The sequence below is a fragment of the Hippocampus zosterae genome, chromosome 16 (genome assembly GCF_025434085.1).
Source record: "Hippocampus zosterae strain Florida chromosome 16, ASM2543408v3, whole genome shotgun sequence".
Classification (NCBI taxonomy): Eukaryota; Metazoa; Chordata; class Actinopteri; order Syngnathiformes; family Syngnathidae; genus Hippocampus; species Hippocampus zosterae.
Genome location: NC_067466.1, coordinates 14,633,214 through 14,646,185, shown reverse-complemented (window position 1 = coordinate 14,646,185; position 12,972 = coordinate 14,633,214). Strand labels below are relative to the sequence as shown.

At 45.3% G+C, this 12,972-nt stretch overlaps 1 protein-coding gene across 5 annotated transcripts in view; it reads right to left on the bottom strand.

Moving 5' to 3' along the window:
• Positions 1 to 12,972, bottom strand: part of LOC127588968 (spectrin beta chain, non-erythrocytic 1) — a 30,858-nt gene that overhangs the window by 15,079 nt on the left and 2,807 nt on the right. For 3 of the 5 annotated variants that reach the window (XM_052047988.1, XM_052047989.1, XM_052047991.1), the window contains exons 2-4: positions 9,761 to 9,959; positions 381 to 532; positions 22 to 195 (exon numbers count right to left, since the gene is read on the bottom strand). In XM_052047988.1, coding sequence (XP_051903948.1) covers positions 22 to 195; positions 381 to 532; positions 9,761 to 9,917 — 483 coding nt within the window. In that variant the 5' untranslated portion in view covers positions 9,918 to 9,959. Of the gene's footprint in view, positions 1 to 21; positions 196 to 380; positions 533 to 6,128; positions 6,858 to 9,760; positions 9,960 to 12,972 lie in introns of those variants that run through there. The other 2 variants (XM_052047990.1, XM_052047992.1) reach the window with 2 other exon arrangements.

Below are 12,972 nucleotides of genomic sequence, written 5' to 3'. Positions count from 1 at the left end.
ATGGAAGATTGTTCAAATTACTTGGAAGCGAAGAATTATGGTCCAGATGAGTCCCAAGGTGAGACGGTGGTTCCCATCCACAATATCGTGTGATCCCATGTTTTCGAGATGGACCTTTTGTTCTTTGAGGAATTGCAGAGCTTTGTCGACATTTTCTAAGCAGTGGATACGCATGCGGCCTCTCGTAGGTTTTGGCTGCGAAGCGAGTGAGGCAAAAAAAAAAAAATCCATGTTGTAAATGTCAGTAGAGAAATAAAGTCACAATAAAAATGATGAAAAGAGGCACACGAAGTGTCCTTCCTCATCACTTTCGGTGCCAGAAGGGCGACGGCGATTTTTTATTATTTTTTTTAATTTTTTTTAATATCTCAGATACTGACCAGCTGTTCTCCTGAGAGCACTTCCAGGAGGCGGATAAGCATGCGGCCGTCACGCAGGTCCGTGTACAGGTCACCAATGCGACAAGTGACGCGGCCTAAGTGGGAGTTCACCCATTTGGTAAAGGTCTTCTTCTGTACAGCTTCACGCTCATCTGGAAAGAAATCACAAGAAAAGATTTTTCATCAAAAGGCAACTGCATTGCATCAAAATACCCCCCAAAAATATACATTGAATATACAATTTTAAACCTCAGCGAGCAGACAGTAAATCCTGAGGTGCGGTCCATTTTCCATAAGCTATGGCTTGAAGTCACTCGGATCACTCTATTAACCGCTTAGAAAGAGATTTCAATTAGTTGTGTTTTTTGTGACATTTCTGCTCACGAGGTTAAGCGGCTCCCCACAACTCGGTCGAAATAAAGTGGCATTGCAAATGTTTGTCATTGCTATAGGGAGACGAGAGAAAAAGAGTGAATGATTTCAACTCAACAGCAGCTCAGACATATGGACCAGGGGAATAAGAGGCTAATCCCTCTCGACCAGCGAACAAGGTGGCCTCATTTCTAGGACATAAGATCTCCTTTCCTTTCGAATATGCTTACTCCAGCATGATACTTTGTGCTATTGATATAACAACAATACACATAATTCTATGTGCATATGAACACTACCAGACCATTTCAAGTAACACGAAATCTGTCACAATGCATGTTTATTAATAAAAGTCCAAAAGGGTGAAGTTCAGTGAACGTTAGTGAACAGAGGGCGGCAGTTGTGTAATCAACCACTCGAGCAACCATCAAGAGGGTGGAAAAAAAACCCACCAAAAAAAAAAAACGGATTCTAAAATGTCGCACATGCTAGCTAAGGTGGCGCAATACCACAGTGCGTTACATTTGAACTATTGCAGGCTGAATGAAGGTACTTCCGCTTTGAACACCTTAAAAGGTGTTTTACTGTCTACCGATCTTTCAAAATGTATGAAGAAAGCCCACCGTTTTCACATGAGTCTGTTAATGAGTTTACACATCGCCTTGCTAACACTTGACCGTCAGAATGCAGAGGGCCATTCCGGCTCGTTATGTGCTAATAACGGCAAAAGCAAAGAGATGGTCAAAGAATTTGCGGTATTTGATTTGATACGGCCTATTTAGAGTGGGATTAATCGAGCATTCAAAAGCCTCATCAACTCAGATAAAATGACTGGAGAGAAAGAGGACGGTGGAATTTCCCACAGCTAAGACAGCATTAGAGGCTGTTGCGGAATCAAACAAACGCATTTAAAAAGGCCAGTTTTGTTATGTTACCCCGCCACACCCTGATTGTTAGATGGCACACCTCTATTTATCAAACTCAGCCTGCTTTTAAGAATCAACTAGCTGGGAACTCAACTGACATTTTGTGGTGCGGTGTGAGAACGTCAGACCACATAAGACTCATTTTTATACGACACAGCGAGGCAGAAATGCAGCTATTTGTCATTGTGAACATGTCAGAGGCGCTCATGGGAGTGGAAGATGGAGGAGGCTGCATTCCTCCATGATAAAAAGAACTCTCAAGCTGAGGTGGAAGGCAGTGTCGCGGACGACACGCCGCCACAGTGGCCCCTAATGACAAGGGAATTGAACAGGAAGGTGACTGACAAACACAGACATCCATCTATGATGGCTTTGCTCGTTCCAGATCACAAGCAAACACAAAACATGTCATCGGTTGCCGCTGCGGTCGATGAGAAGAAACCTAGCGCAGCCGTTTCGTGTCACGATAGCGGCACTTGCGGGTTGTGTCGTTTGAAGATAAGAGGCATTGTTTCAAAAGTTGAACTGTTTCTTTCAGAAAGAGTAGATGATAAATACGAGAGCGAGGATCAGGTATGCGGTCTTCGTCAGTCGGTCCCCTTTCGACATTTTAAAGGTTGAAGAGGGTTTTTTTTTTGGTGCTGCTTTCGTTAAGTGTTGATGATGAGTCTAATAATGATCAGGTAATATTAGCAAAAGTGACGACATACTAAAATACATATCGATGTCCCACAGGATATGTAAAATCTGAAATATTGCATTTGAAAGGAGACAAAACCATACAGTCACGTTGATTGACTACACGCGGTCGCAAGCAACAATTTACTGCTTCAGTTCTCGGCAGTTGTCGTGTTCAAATTCTGCCAAAGCTGTGTGCTGCTCTGCGGCCAAATACAAGCAGCGAATCTGTGGCTGTATTCCTCATTCGGTGATAAAACACGCGTCTGGTTTTCCAAGAAAAGATAAAGAGCAGACATAACGTGAGGGGAGAAAGGTGATTTAAAAAAAAAGAAGCATTCTTGGAATTGTCAGTCGTGAAAACGAGTTCAATACATGGATCGGGGCATGGTCAACCAATCCTGTATCTGCACTTTGGGTCTGTGTCGTCACCGAGGGTAAGAAGTGACCCCGTCTGAAAATAACGCACCAAGCTGAGCAGCGTAGCATTTCGCATGACGTGAAAGTAGAGTCTACCTGACTGATACGGTTGAACGTGCTGGACGATTGTGATAAACTATCACACAAAAAAAAAAAAAAAAAAAAAACCCCACAAGAGAATTAGCTCATGACCAAAGTTCTGATGATTCTTTTTGTCTCGCCGTTCCTGGCTCTTTCAGATATAGGATAAAATGCCCTCGATCCCATAAACTTCTGACATGCACCCTGAACTATACATAATGATCGCTTCTGGTCACCATGTCCTCGGAAAGAATGGGTAAACAAAATGTCTGCTTTAATCTGCTTCAATGACCTTCTCTTTGTCGTTCCCTCTGAAGATTACGGTGGAGGAACGAGGAAATCCGTGGGAGTACGACTTTTCTCTCACATTTTCCGCTCGGTTATTTGAGGAACACCAGATACATGTTATTTTAACGAACCAAAGGATAAGCACCAGCCTAAATCTTAACACTCGCAATTTTATGCTCCACATTTAAAAAAAAAACGACACTTCAGGACGCGCTTTTCCAAATGGCGATGAGAAGGAGCCGTTAGTCATCCAGCACCCGTCGTGACAAACATGATTTGGGAGTGTTGAACTCGTGAACATGGAAAAATAACTTCCTGTATCTTTATCTAGAGTCTGACTAACATTTAATGGGTTCTTGTTTCCTGACACATAATTTAGCACAGACTGGTGTTTAAATAAAATGTGTGCTGCAAACTGCAACATATCACCTGCAGATGCACAAGGCTGCACATTGCACTCGCTATGAAAGCGGAACTGTCTTGGTTCTACTCTCCTAAAAGTAAGCCTGTGGTAAAACTGCCACCTTGCAACATGAGGTATGTACTCTTCCCCCCCCCCCCCCCCCCCCCGTTGTACAACCAACTGTTTGAGGTCACATGCACACAAGAGCAAAGCGGCACGTTCCTCTCATGAACCGAGAAGAGGCTGACAGACTAAAGACAACACCGAGACATCAGTTACAGAAGCGTCCATTTTGCCCCCCCCCATTGTGAAGACGGCTAAGGTATCAATTCGGGTTGTGCTTCTCTACCGTCTGCAGCTGCGGTTGATAAATGTGGGGAGGGAGGGAGTGGCCAAGGCCAATCCCATGGGAGAGGAGAGCGAAAAGGGCAACCCCGAAAACCACAACATCTGGACAGAAAGACAGAAGTTGAAATGTCAACAAGACAGTCATTGTCCCTCGGCCTCCAAAATGGACACCGTCTCGTGACATGTTTCTAAGAGCAAACTGTCAATGTTGGGTCTGAGAGTCCAAACAAAAAGAGGGAATTTGTGTTTGGATTGTGCGCTGACGTGTTTTCGTGCGGATGCTGGAGTCTCACAAAGGGTAATGTGACTTGGAGATACAGCTGCGGGCCACTTGAGTAAGAGCTTTCGATAGATCAAGTTGCAACACCCAGTTGGTTTAAGGTTTGCCGCATTCTTCACCGAAATGTCTCGCGCGGTGGACAAACGACTACTTGGACGTATGAACCAAAATGAGTGGCAAAGTGAAAGCTGCGCGGTCTCAGTCCATTCTAAGGTTGCGCGACTATCGCTTTATTTTGTGCGGTTTATGAGCTGCCGTTAAAATTATTTCAAAAAACAATCACGCTGAGAAGGAATTCAGGCCACACTAGAGTCAAGTTCAAAAGTCCACAGAAGGTTAACTCAGTGGGTAAATGGAGGAAGAACACAAAAAAAAAAACATTGCGCAATTGATTACACGGACAAGGCTCACAATCAATGAATTAAAAAAAAAAAAAAATCGAAGCAAAGGAGCGATTTTGTACTTCCATGCCGAGTTTGACCACATAATATAAAGCTCAGACTGAATTGTGATGAATGAGAATACGTTTACATTAAAATAAGTTTGCACAATATCCCAACGTCCTTCTACTGGGAAAATGAAGCGTGAATGTGCATAAACAAATATTTGTCTTGACATAAATTTAACTAGCCGGCTCACACTCGCATTACAGTTATCTACTTCAACTGCGGTTAATGAGTTACTTGGCCTTATCCTGCAGATATTCAGTGCCACGGGGTCCAGCGCTCACTTTATGTGCTTTTGACTTAAGGCGGGTTGTGAATTTGTGTTTTTTTTAAATTGGGGAAAAAAAACGAGTGTGACAATGTCCTTTTTATGACTGTCTTGCATAATACAGAAGACCTAATATTAGTTCAAGACTTATTGAGCATTTGGTCGTACGGTCATGTGTCGCCACCGATAATGGTGGAACACATGCTTCATCTCCAAATACATTTTTCAAGACTTCCAACAATAGGAATGCTTTCAATTTGCGTAAGATGTGTGGAGGCCCAGACACAAAAGTATGCACAGCCCGTCTGACGACAGCGTGACTGAACGCAGGGCTGAAGGAGTGACACCAAGAATGAGCCTCAAGTGCAGTCAAACCGGAAATGCAAGTACGAGTCACTCATAAAGACGTGCGACTGTGGAGTGCATATTTTACAGTTCTGTCCCAAACGCATCCATGTACAAACTGGACCAAAACTAGTTTTCCTGTTCCAAAACCAATTTCGAGCTCTCATTACAGTACATGACTATTTTCCTTTCGTGGCAAGCGAAGATACGGTTAGCATCTTTTGTGCTATGAGACCCATTTGGCATTTAGTCCTAAATGAATTAACGCGTTGAGCGTTTCCAATCTTATTTTGCAGTAGCGCCATCTCCGTCGTTGAAATACAACCGAGCGCCGTTACATTTTTCAAATTGAGCCCCGACGCCGCCCACCCTCAAGAAAAGCATCAGATAACGCTCTTTTGTGGAGCCCCACCGCTGAAGGGCCGGAAACTTGCAAACACTGAAACCTTTTTTCTGCCTACCGGTGGCACGAGGCCAAGTTGCGCGCACTGTAACTTGAACACGGACAATGATTGCAAACTCCCCGTGGCCTGCGAATAAAGCGTCCGTGCCTTAAAGGCAACCGGCCACACTGCCACGCCAAGAATCTAATCCCATTACTCCCTTTCTGTTTTTAATCAAGTTAATTTAAAAAATAATAAAATACAGTTTGGGTGAGCGCAAGCGCCGTTCAACGAGTGTGCACAGCATGGACAGAGACGTGCATTGTAATAAGCTGAGGCCAGGTGGCCTACGAGTAATCAGGTGCCACACTGGCGCCCCCCCGCTTTAGAAACTGAGCGGAAGCCTCATGTGTGTTCCCGAGCGCTTTCATTCACTGCCCCCAAAATCACATTACAAATAGGCGCTCCCTTCTGACGTCAAATCGGCAAAGCTGAATGAAGTCTTCTTACCTTGTAGCTGTTTAAATCTTCCTTCCAGGATATTGGAGTATTGCACCTGATTAACAAATGCCGCAGGAGACAAGCAGGGCTCCTTGTCTTTGTGATCCCATTCCATGGCTTTTCCCTTCAAAAGATTCCTCTTAGATCGAATCGAAATGTGGGCGCTTCAGCATATCACAGCAAAAGGAAAACCTTCCCACTCTAAGACTGCATCAAATCCTTTCAAGGGCTTTAAGGAAGATCAACCTTTTGGATATCCACAACGTCTTGGTTTAGAATTTCCTCTCAATCCCCACAACGAGCTTGCAAAAAGTTGGAATCCGGTCCAATGAAAACGCAAGCGGGGGGTGTCTTTAAAAAAAATCTAATGTAAAAAAATACAAAATTCAAGAACTCTCTTTTTACCTCCTCGTGTGAATCATTTCACCACATTTGTGGAGAGGGGGAAAAAAAAAAAAAAAGATTGCGATCTCTTGCGGTTCCAGCAAAGGAACACTGCCTATTCCGCTCAACGCACTCTTCTTCGTCACGTTTGCCGGAGCAGTGCATTGTAGAAAAAGGCTAACAGGCTGTGGTCGGATTGCTGTGTAAACAAAGCCTGCTGTGCCCTCCTTGTCTCATTTGCATAAGGTGTGCTTCGAAAGGGAGGAGCTTCCAAAGAATTCTGGACAGCAGAAGGCAAGGGGGAGGTGTGGAGGTGGACAAAACCATTACGAGCGCTTCGCACGGTGTAACCGCGGGCAGATTACTCATGGCCACCTTAATTCCATGGAGCAAAAGGGGCGTGGACTGCTGAGAAGACACAAACACTCAAGTGTGTTAACCGGTGTCTAGCTGCACGCTTCCTTCCCTCTATCGTTTTTCTAAGGCAACATTACTTCTTTGTGTCTGTGTGCGTGTGTGTGTGTGTGTTCCTCGGGACAGGGGTTGTTGTGATACGTGATAAAACAAGAAGGAAGTTGTAGGGGGCTTCATGGCAACACGGCAAGCTAATATTAAATGATGTCTTCCTTTCAGGAAACCTATTAGGCAAGGTTTTTGAAGTGGAGGGCTGTTATCGTTCTGAACTCACTGGATGTGTTTATCGGTCATTTACATCTTGAAAATCTTGTAATGCGCAATGATTACTCTGACTAGGATTTAGAATGGTTGACATACTGTCAGAAGGGGGAAAAAAAAAAGGAACCATGCGCCTGCATGTGAAAAGAATTACACAAGCCTATAAAGAGCATGATGAGGACTTAGGGGTCATGACCTTTGGTCTGGTCAGGGGGCAGAGTTAAAAGGACCCGTTTATTTTGAGAGGGATTGTTTATTTTATTTTCATCCGTCCTGATGAGCAAGGAGCATCTGGTTTGGTCTCATTAGGAAATGAACTGCCCTGGGTCTTACGTGACTGTGTGTTTACGGTGGGAGGTTGGCGCTGGTGGCAGTGGTAGTGGTGGGGGGGGTTTACTAATGAGATCCAACGAGAACATGCATCTTCCTGATAGACGCGACGAGCGAAGCAAAGAGAGAGTTGTGCGTTCAAGCACTAGCGAGTGCTGAGAGCTGGGAAAAATAGAACTAATAATTCATGATAGCGATGGTCTGGTGAACGGACACCCACTGGAGGGGACAAGCCGCTGCACAGGCAATGAGTGCAGAATAGAGGGAATGAACGAACCAACTGGTCCATGAAATGTCCAGTCTCAGCCACCGTAAGACACTGCAGGTCAAGAGCGCCGAGCGCGGACAAACGAGATAAAACACGCTTCCAGCACTACGGCAGCGACTCTCCGATCAGATTATATTTCCCAGAATCAACTCCTGTTGATTTTTCCTCAGAGATCTCCAATGCAGGGTATTTTTGACAAACATCAAATGTGACTTCCATACAGTGTGGAACAACATAAAAGTTCTGAATGAGAGGCTGGAGCATGTCTGAGCAGCAAACGGGGCGCAGGATGAAAGTCTTGTAAATTGCAAAAGATGGGCGGGACCCTGGCCCGGGGGCGGGGTGGGGGTGGGGGGATATTTACCGCAGCATGTCAAAGAATGTGTACATCAAGCCGGTACTTGTCCAGCCGCGAGGGTAATCGTTGGAGTGCACACTTTTTGGGTGTCAATTCTGGCAGCTCTGATAATATGCCGGCGATGATATAATACATAATGCCTTGGCGTCAAGACAGACGGCGATGTCATGAGATGGATGTGTGTATGGGGGGCAGGGGGGGTTGTTTTTGGTGAGGAAAGGAATTTCTTTCCATTTGGCCATGAACATTCAATGTCTTTTTTTTTTTTACACATCACTGCACAACAGTTGCACTCAGACATCATCAGAACCATTGTGAGAGTTGGACGCTAGTGTGTCATTGCGGGAGGTTCCTGCCTCTTGGACTCCCTCTGCTGGGTTTTCCCCAACACTGCAAGTTGGGAGCAACTCGAAAGCAAACGGTGACCAGCTGGGAGAACATCTGCATGGATTGAAGCATTCAAACGGATGGCTTAGCAGTGTTCTGAGATGCACTGGCGCTCAGCTAGCTTGAAGAACCTGATGACTGGGAGTAGATTTGATTCGTGTTCATGATCTCACAATTGTACCTGAAAATGCGTTTTCATCCACCGGAAAACACTGTTATGTGCTTTTCAGACAATCGTTTCAAGGTTGGTTTCAGCAAACAGACCTTTTTATCGTTACGGAATCACTTTGAGACTACATCTTGGAGGGCGATGCAAAAAAAAGGTCTGTTGTGGCCTCCTCGTTATTTTTCTGCATTACTTCTGCAGTGAGTTGGAAGTGCAGGCCTCTCTGTGACACGGCCCTCTTTTGTATCTATTTCTGTCTTGCCCTATAATGACAAAATTGCATCTCTCGGACCGCGAGGAATTGTGTTAGTACCTGACTCAAGAGCCTAATTAGATTTGTTCTGATTACTATTTGTCTTTGATATTTTCCTTTGAGTTCCTTTTTTTTTTTCCTTTGCAGCTTTCTTCCAAACAAGACCGTGCGAGGCTCAATTTGTGCACCAACGACCTAGCGAAAATGAAGTTTCACGTACATGCGACAATGTTGTGTCTATGCGCATTTGTCAGAAAAAGAAACAAAAAATGTTGTCGAACGCATGCCAGGCTGGGAGTTGAGACACTTAAGAAACACTTCAAGGACACCGCATCGTAACGTTGGTCTCATTTGAATAAACCACCCAAGTAGGGGGTTTCTTTCTCATCTACTTTCAGTTAAAAATTACCTTACGACAACGACCCCTACGTCTCGCAACAAAGCCGTTTATCCTTCAACCCACCTAATCGTTGAAGCGAATCATGAAGGAGAGCACTTCAAGCCGTGCTCAGAGCCATGCTTCACATACACCCTGAGTGATGAAATCACAAGTGGACAGCCTGAACCCAAGGTCCACTCAGGATCACATAATTGTTCGCCAGAGTGAAAGCAAGCGGGGATGATAAAAAAAAAAAAGGTCATCTAATCAACAAGCCAATCAGAGACCATTAGTCAAAGACGGATTGCGATGCTATCGCCACACCGTGGGTCCAAGGATGATAAGGTCAGTCGTCAGGATGTGTTTGAAGACTGCATCCCCATTGTAAAGTGACTCAACAGATACATTCAGATTCATAAAAATTGGCGAGGCCGCCCATACCTGCGAGGGCTTTGATGCGCGAGCGCTCAAAGAGGCGCGCGGAACTATTTTCGTTGTCCCATTCGGTCTCTGCCGCCAGGTCCCAGCGGTTGTTGATGTCATTGTACTGCTGCTGGATCTCCAAGCTGTCAAAGTCTGTGGGCGAGATGGTGCTCATGGTGTCCGGCGGGCGTCCAGGCAAGAGGAAAATTCATCCAACCTCGAGTCAGAAAAGACAAAGTCAGTCCTCGCTGGGTAGGAGGGGCTAAATATCGTATCAAAAGCTGACAGCTGCACAGCTTTATATTCCACATCAGATAGGAGCTTTCACTCTACAACTAGCTGCCAGGGCTTATGTAATGAGATACAAGATACATTTGATTTTTTGGGGGAGTCAGAATTACACAATCCTTTTTTTTTTAAACGGTTCTCTTGTCATACCATCCTAATGTTGTTCCAACAGCAACAGACACAAAAGAAATATGAACGCACAAACGTCACCCTATGGGTCTAAATACCTAAATGGAAATTTGCAAAGGATTAACCCACTATTTAGGAGCGTGGCTCAGATTAACGTCGCCGATGCGTCAATTTACTAAAAACAGTTTGTCGCATCTGTAGTGAGGGTATAAGATGGAAAACAAAATGTTATCTCTAACAAAGCAAAGAATGTCAAAAATGGAAAGTGATGGTCAGGCCATCATGCTTTGGTTTGTTGTTGAACATCAAAGGATGAGGCATAGAAGCAGCAGCCCACGATGACCATTAATTATATATCGTGACCATTTTTTTAAATATACAGCCTGTGTTCTTGGCCCCAGTTACAGAAAAGCCAGAAAACACACCACAGACCCCCCCCCCCCCCCAACTCTCGAACCATTGCATTATTAAGCATGTGAGAAATAAAAGCACATCCCTAAGTGGCATTCGACACTGAAAGTAAACCTTAATGCTCCTAAGTCAAAATCAACAACACATATTCTAACTATATAACAAAAGGAAAAAAAATCAAACAAAATCTTGGGAATCTTATTAACAGGAGATTAAGGAGTGTCTGGGAATAGGAACTAAAGGCAGGGATTAGTGAAGAAGACAGAACACCGCCTCCACGTCACCCCCCCCCCCTCAACATTTCACATCTAACCACACGAAGGACATAAAAAGGGCTGCAAACGCACAATTTCATGACTTCCGCTAAACCCCGGTTCAGAAATACATCGATAGGCGACACAAGTTCACGACTGGACAAGCATCACAAATATGAATCATATAATTGTTCCAACTGGATGCAATAGATTCAAGCCTGTATGGGCGGCAAATGTGCCCCCCCGGAGCCCGAAGATGTAACCCAGATTTCAAAAGCTGACTACCTCAGACAGGATCAGAGTGGCCAAGTCGATGAAAATGTGTCGGTGGGCGTGGTTAAGGGTGGGTGGAGTCTGAAAGGGCACTGAAGTGAAGGGACTCTGGCTGTGAGGCAGGACAATCGTGTTCTGGGAACCAAGTATGAAGGGTCGCCGTTCAGCATCTGTGGTAATCTCTCCTCAATGGATCAGACAAACAATCCCCCTGACCTACTATATGATACATGCTTTTGCTCATCCTCCCCCCCCCACACACACACAAACACTCATCGTGGAATGAAACCACACAGAAACCGGGATGACCTATTCCACCCTCCCCAACCCCCCACAATCGTGACTACCCACACACTGCCTGGAAAAGTCACAGTCAACCCACCCACTCAGCATGACACCGTAAACTGCACAGGAGCGTATTCCGATTTGGCACAACGTGGCTCGGCCCAGCACTTGGAATCACACACGGAATCCGGAGTGCACACAGGAACAAGAAGACAGTAGCAACGACTACTTCTGTTGTTATGGGTAACTAGGCAGGATCCTCTTGGGGATGAGATCTCCAAAATAACCTTCTGGAGGTATCAGATGCACAGCCTTGAGCTAGTTCACAACAGTTGTGCTTCTTCACATTAAGACCAGAAAAAGGAAGAAAGGGGGGTTGGGGGGTGGAAAAAGGGGTTCCATAAAAGAAAATCCCCTTGAGGAATAATCCCAAAATTGAAAACAAGGTGAATGTAATAATAACACAAATCAAATTGTCTTAGTAATTGACAGGGGAAAAAATGCTGCTGTTCCTAACAATACAATTTAGTATCGGCACATTTTAATTACTCTCTTTTTATTTATTTTCAACCCATCCGATCCCCCTCCTCCTGCTCCTACAAAGGGGAAGTGGGCCATCCGGCGGTCCCTCGGGGCTAAACCTCACCCTCTGACCTGACAGACGCATGTCAGCATATTGTGCGGCGGGCGCAAGCTGAACGCGTGACGGGCAGCGCCGGCGTTCTTTCCATCTCCCCTCTTGGTCAGCCCCCCCCCCCCCCCCCCCCCCGGCCTGCCCAGCTGGATTGTTTGTCAATGCGACCACATTAATCAGGAGCAGAGTAAATGAGAAATTGAGCCTAGATTGAGTCGCCTGCGGGGAATGACGTGGTCTGTGTACATTGGCCGGCCACGGAGCCTCTTTTCTCAACAGTGGTGTACACGACTGTAGCGTTGACACAAACGCAAAAGACACGACTGGACTAGTCTTGAAAACAACTACACGACATCTGCTGTGGGGACATGAGCTACATCGACGATAGGACCCCTTCAGTCCTGCCCAATATAACGCCGGCGCTGGCACAGCACTTGGAAACCCCAAAGTTCCATATAATCTTAGTTTACAGTCTCTTATTGTGAAAGGTTCATGTTTGTTTGATCGGCGGCGGGCACCCTACAACGCTAACACAACCGGATGATAACCAAACTGACATATTTTAATTAAAACGTACACAGAGAGACGAAATACACATTTCTACTCTCCCTGCGCACACAATAAAAGCACCACTCAAACTAAAATGCCGGTGCCACCACACACACAATGAAGGAGAGCTGGGACAGTTGTTCGGGCTTTTCCTGTTGGGAGCGACGAAGCAGCCAGGGGCATGTAAGCATCACAGGCCTCCCCGCAGACTGCTGATCCCTGTCTAAATGCGTTGCTGAATAGGACAGCAGGCTCTTTTGTTGACCTGTAGCTTCACATTCATCAAACAGTCAAGCCACCGTGCCTTCCGCACGCAGACACACACACACACACACACGTCACTTTGATTCAGCGAGCCAGCTTTGTATACAGAATAATGGAAAACATCATTGGTTTCTCTTTTGTGT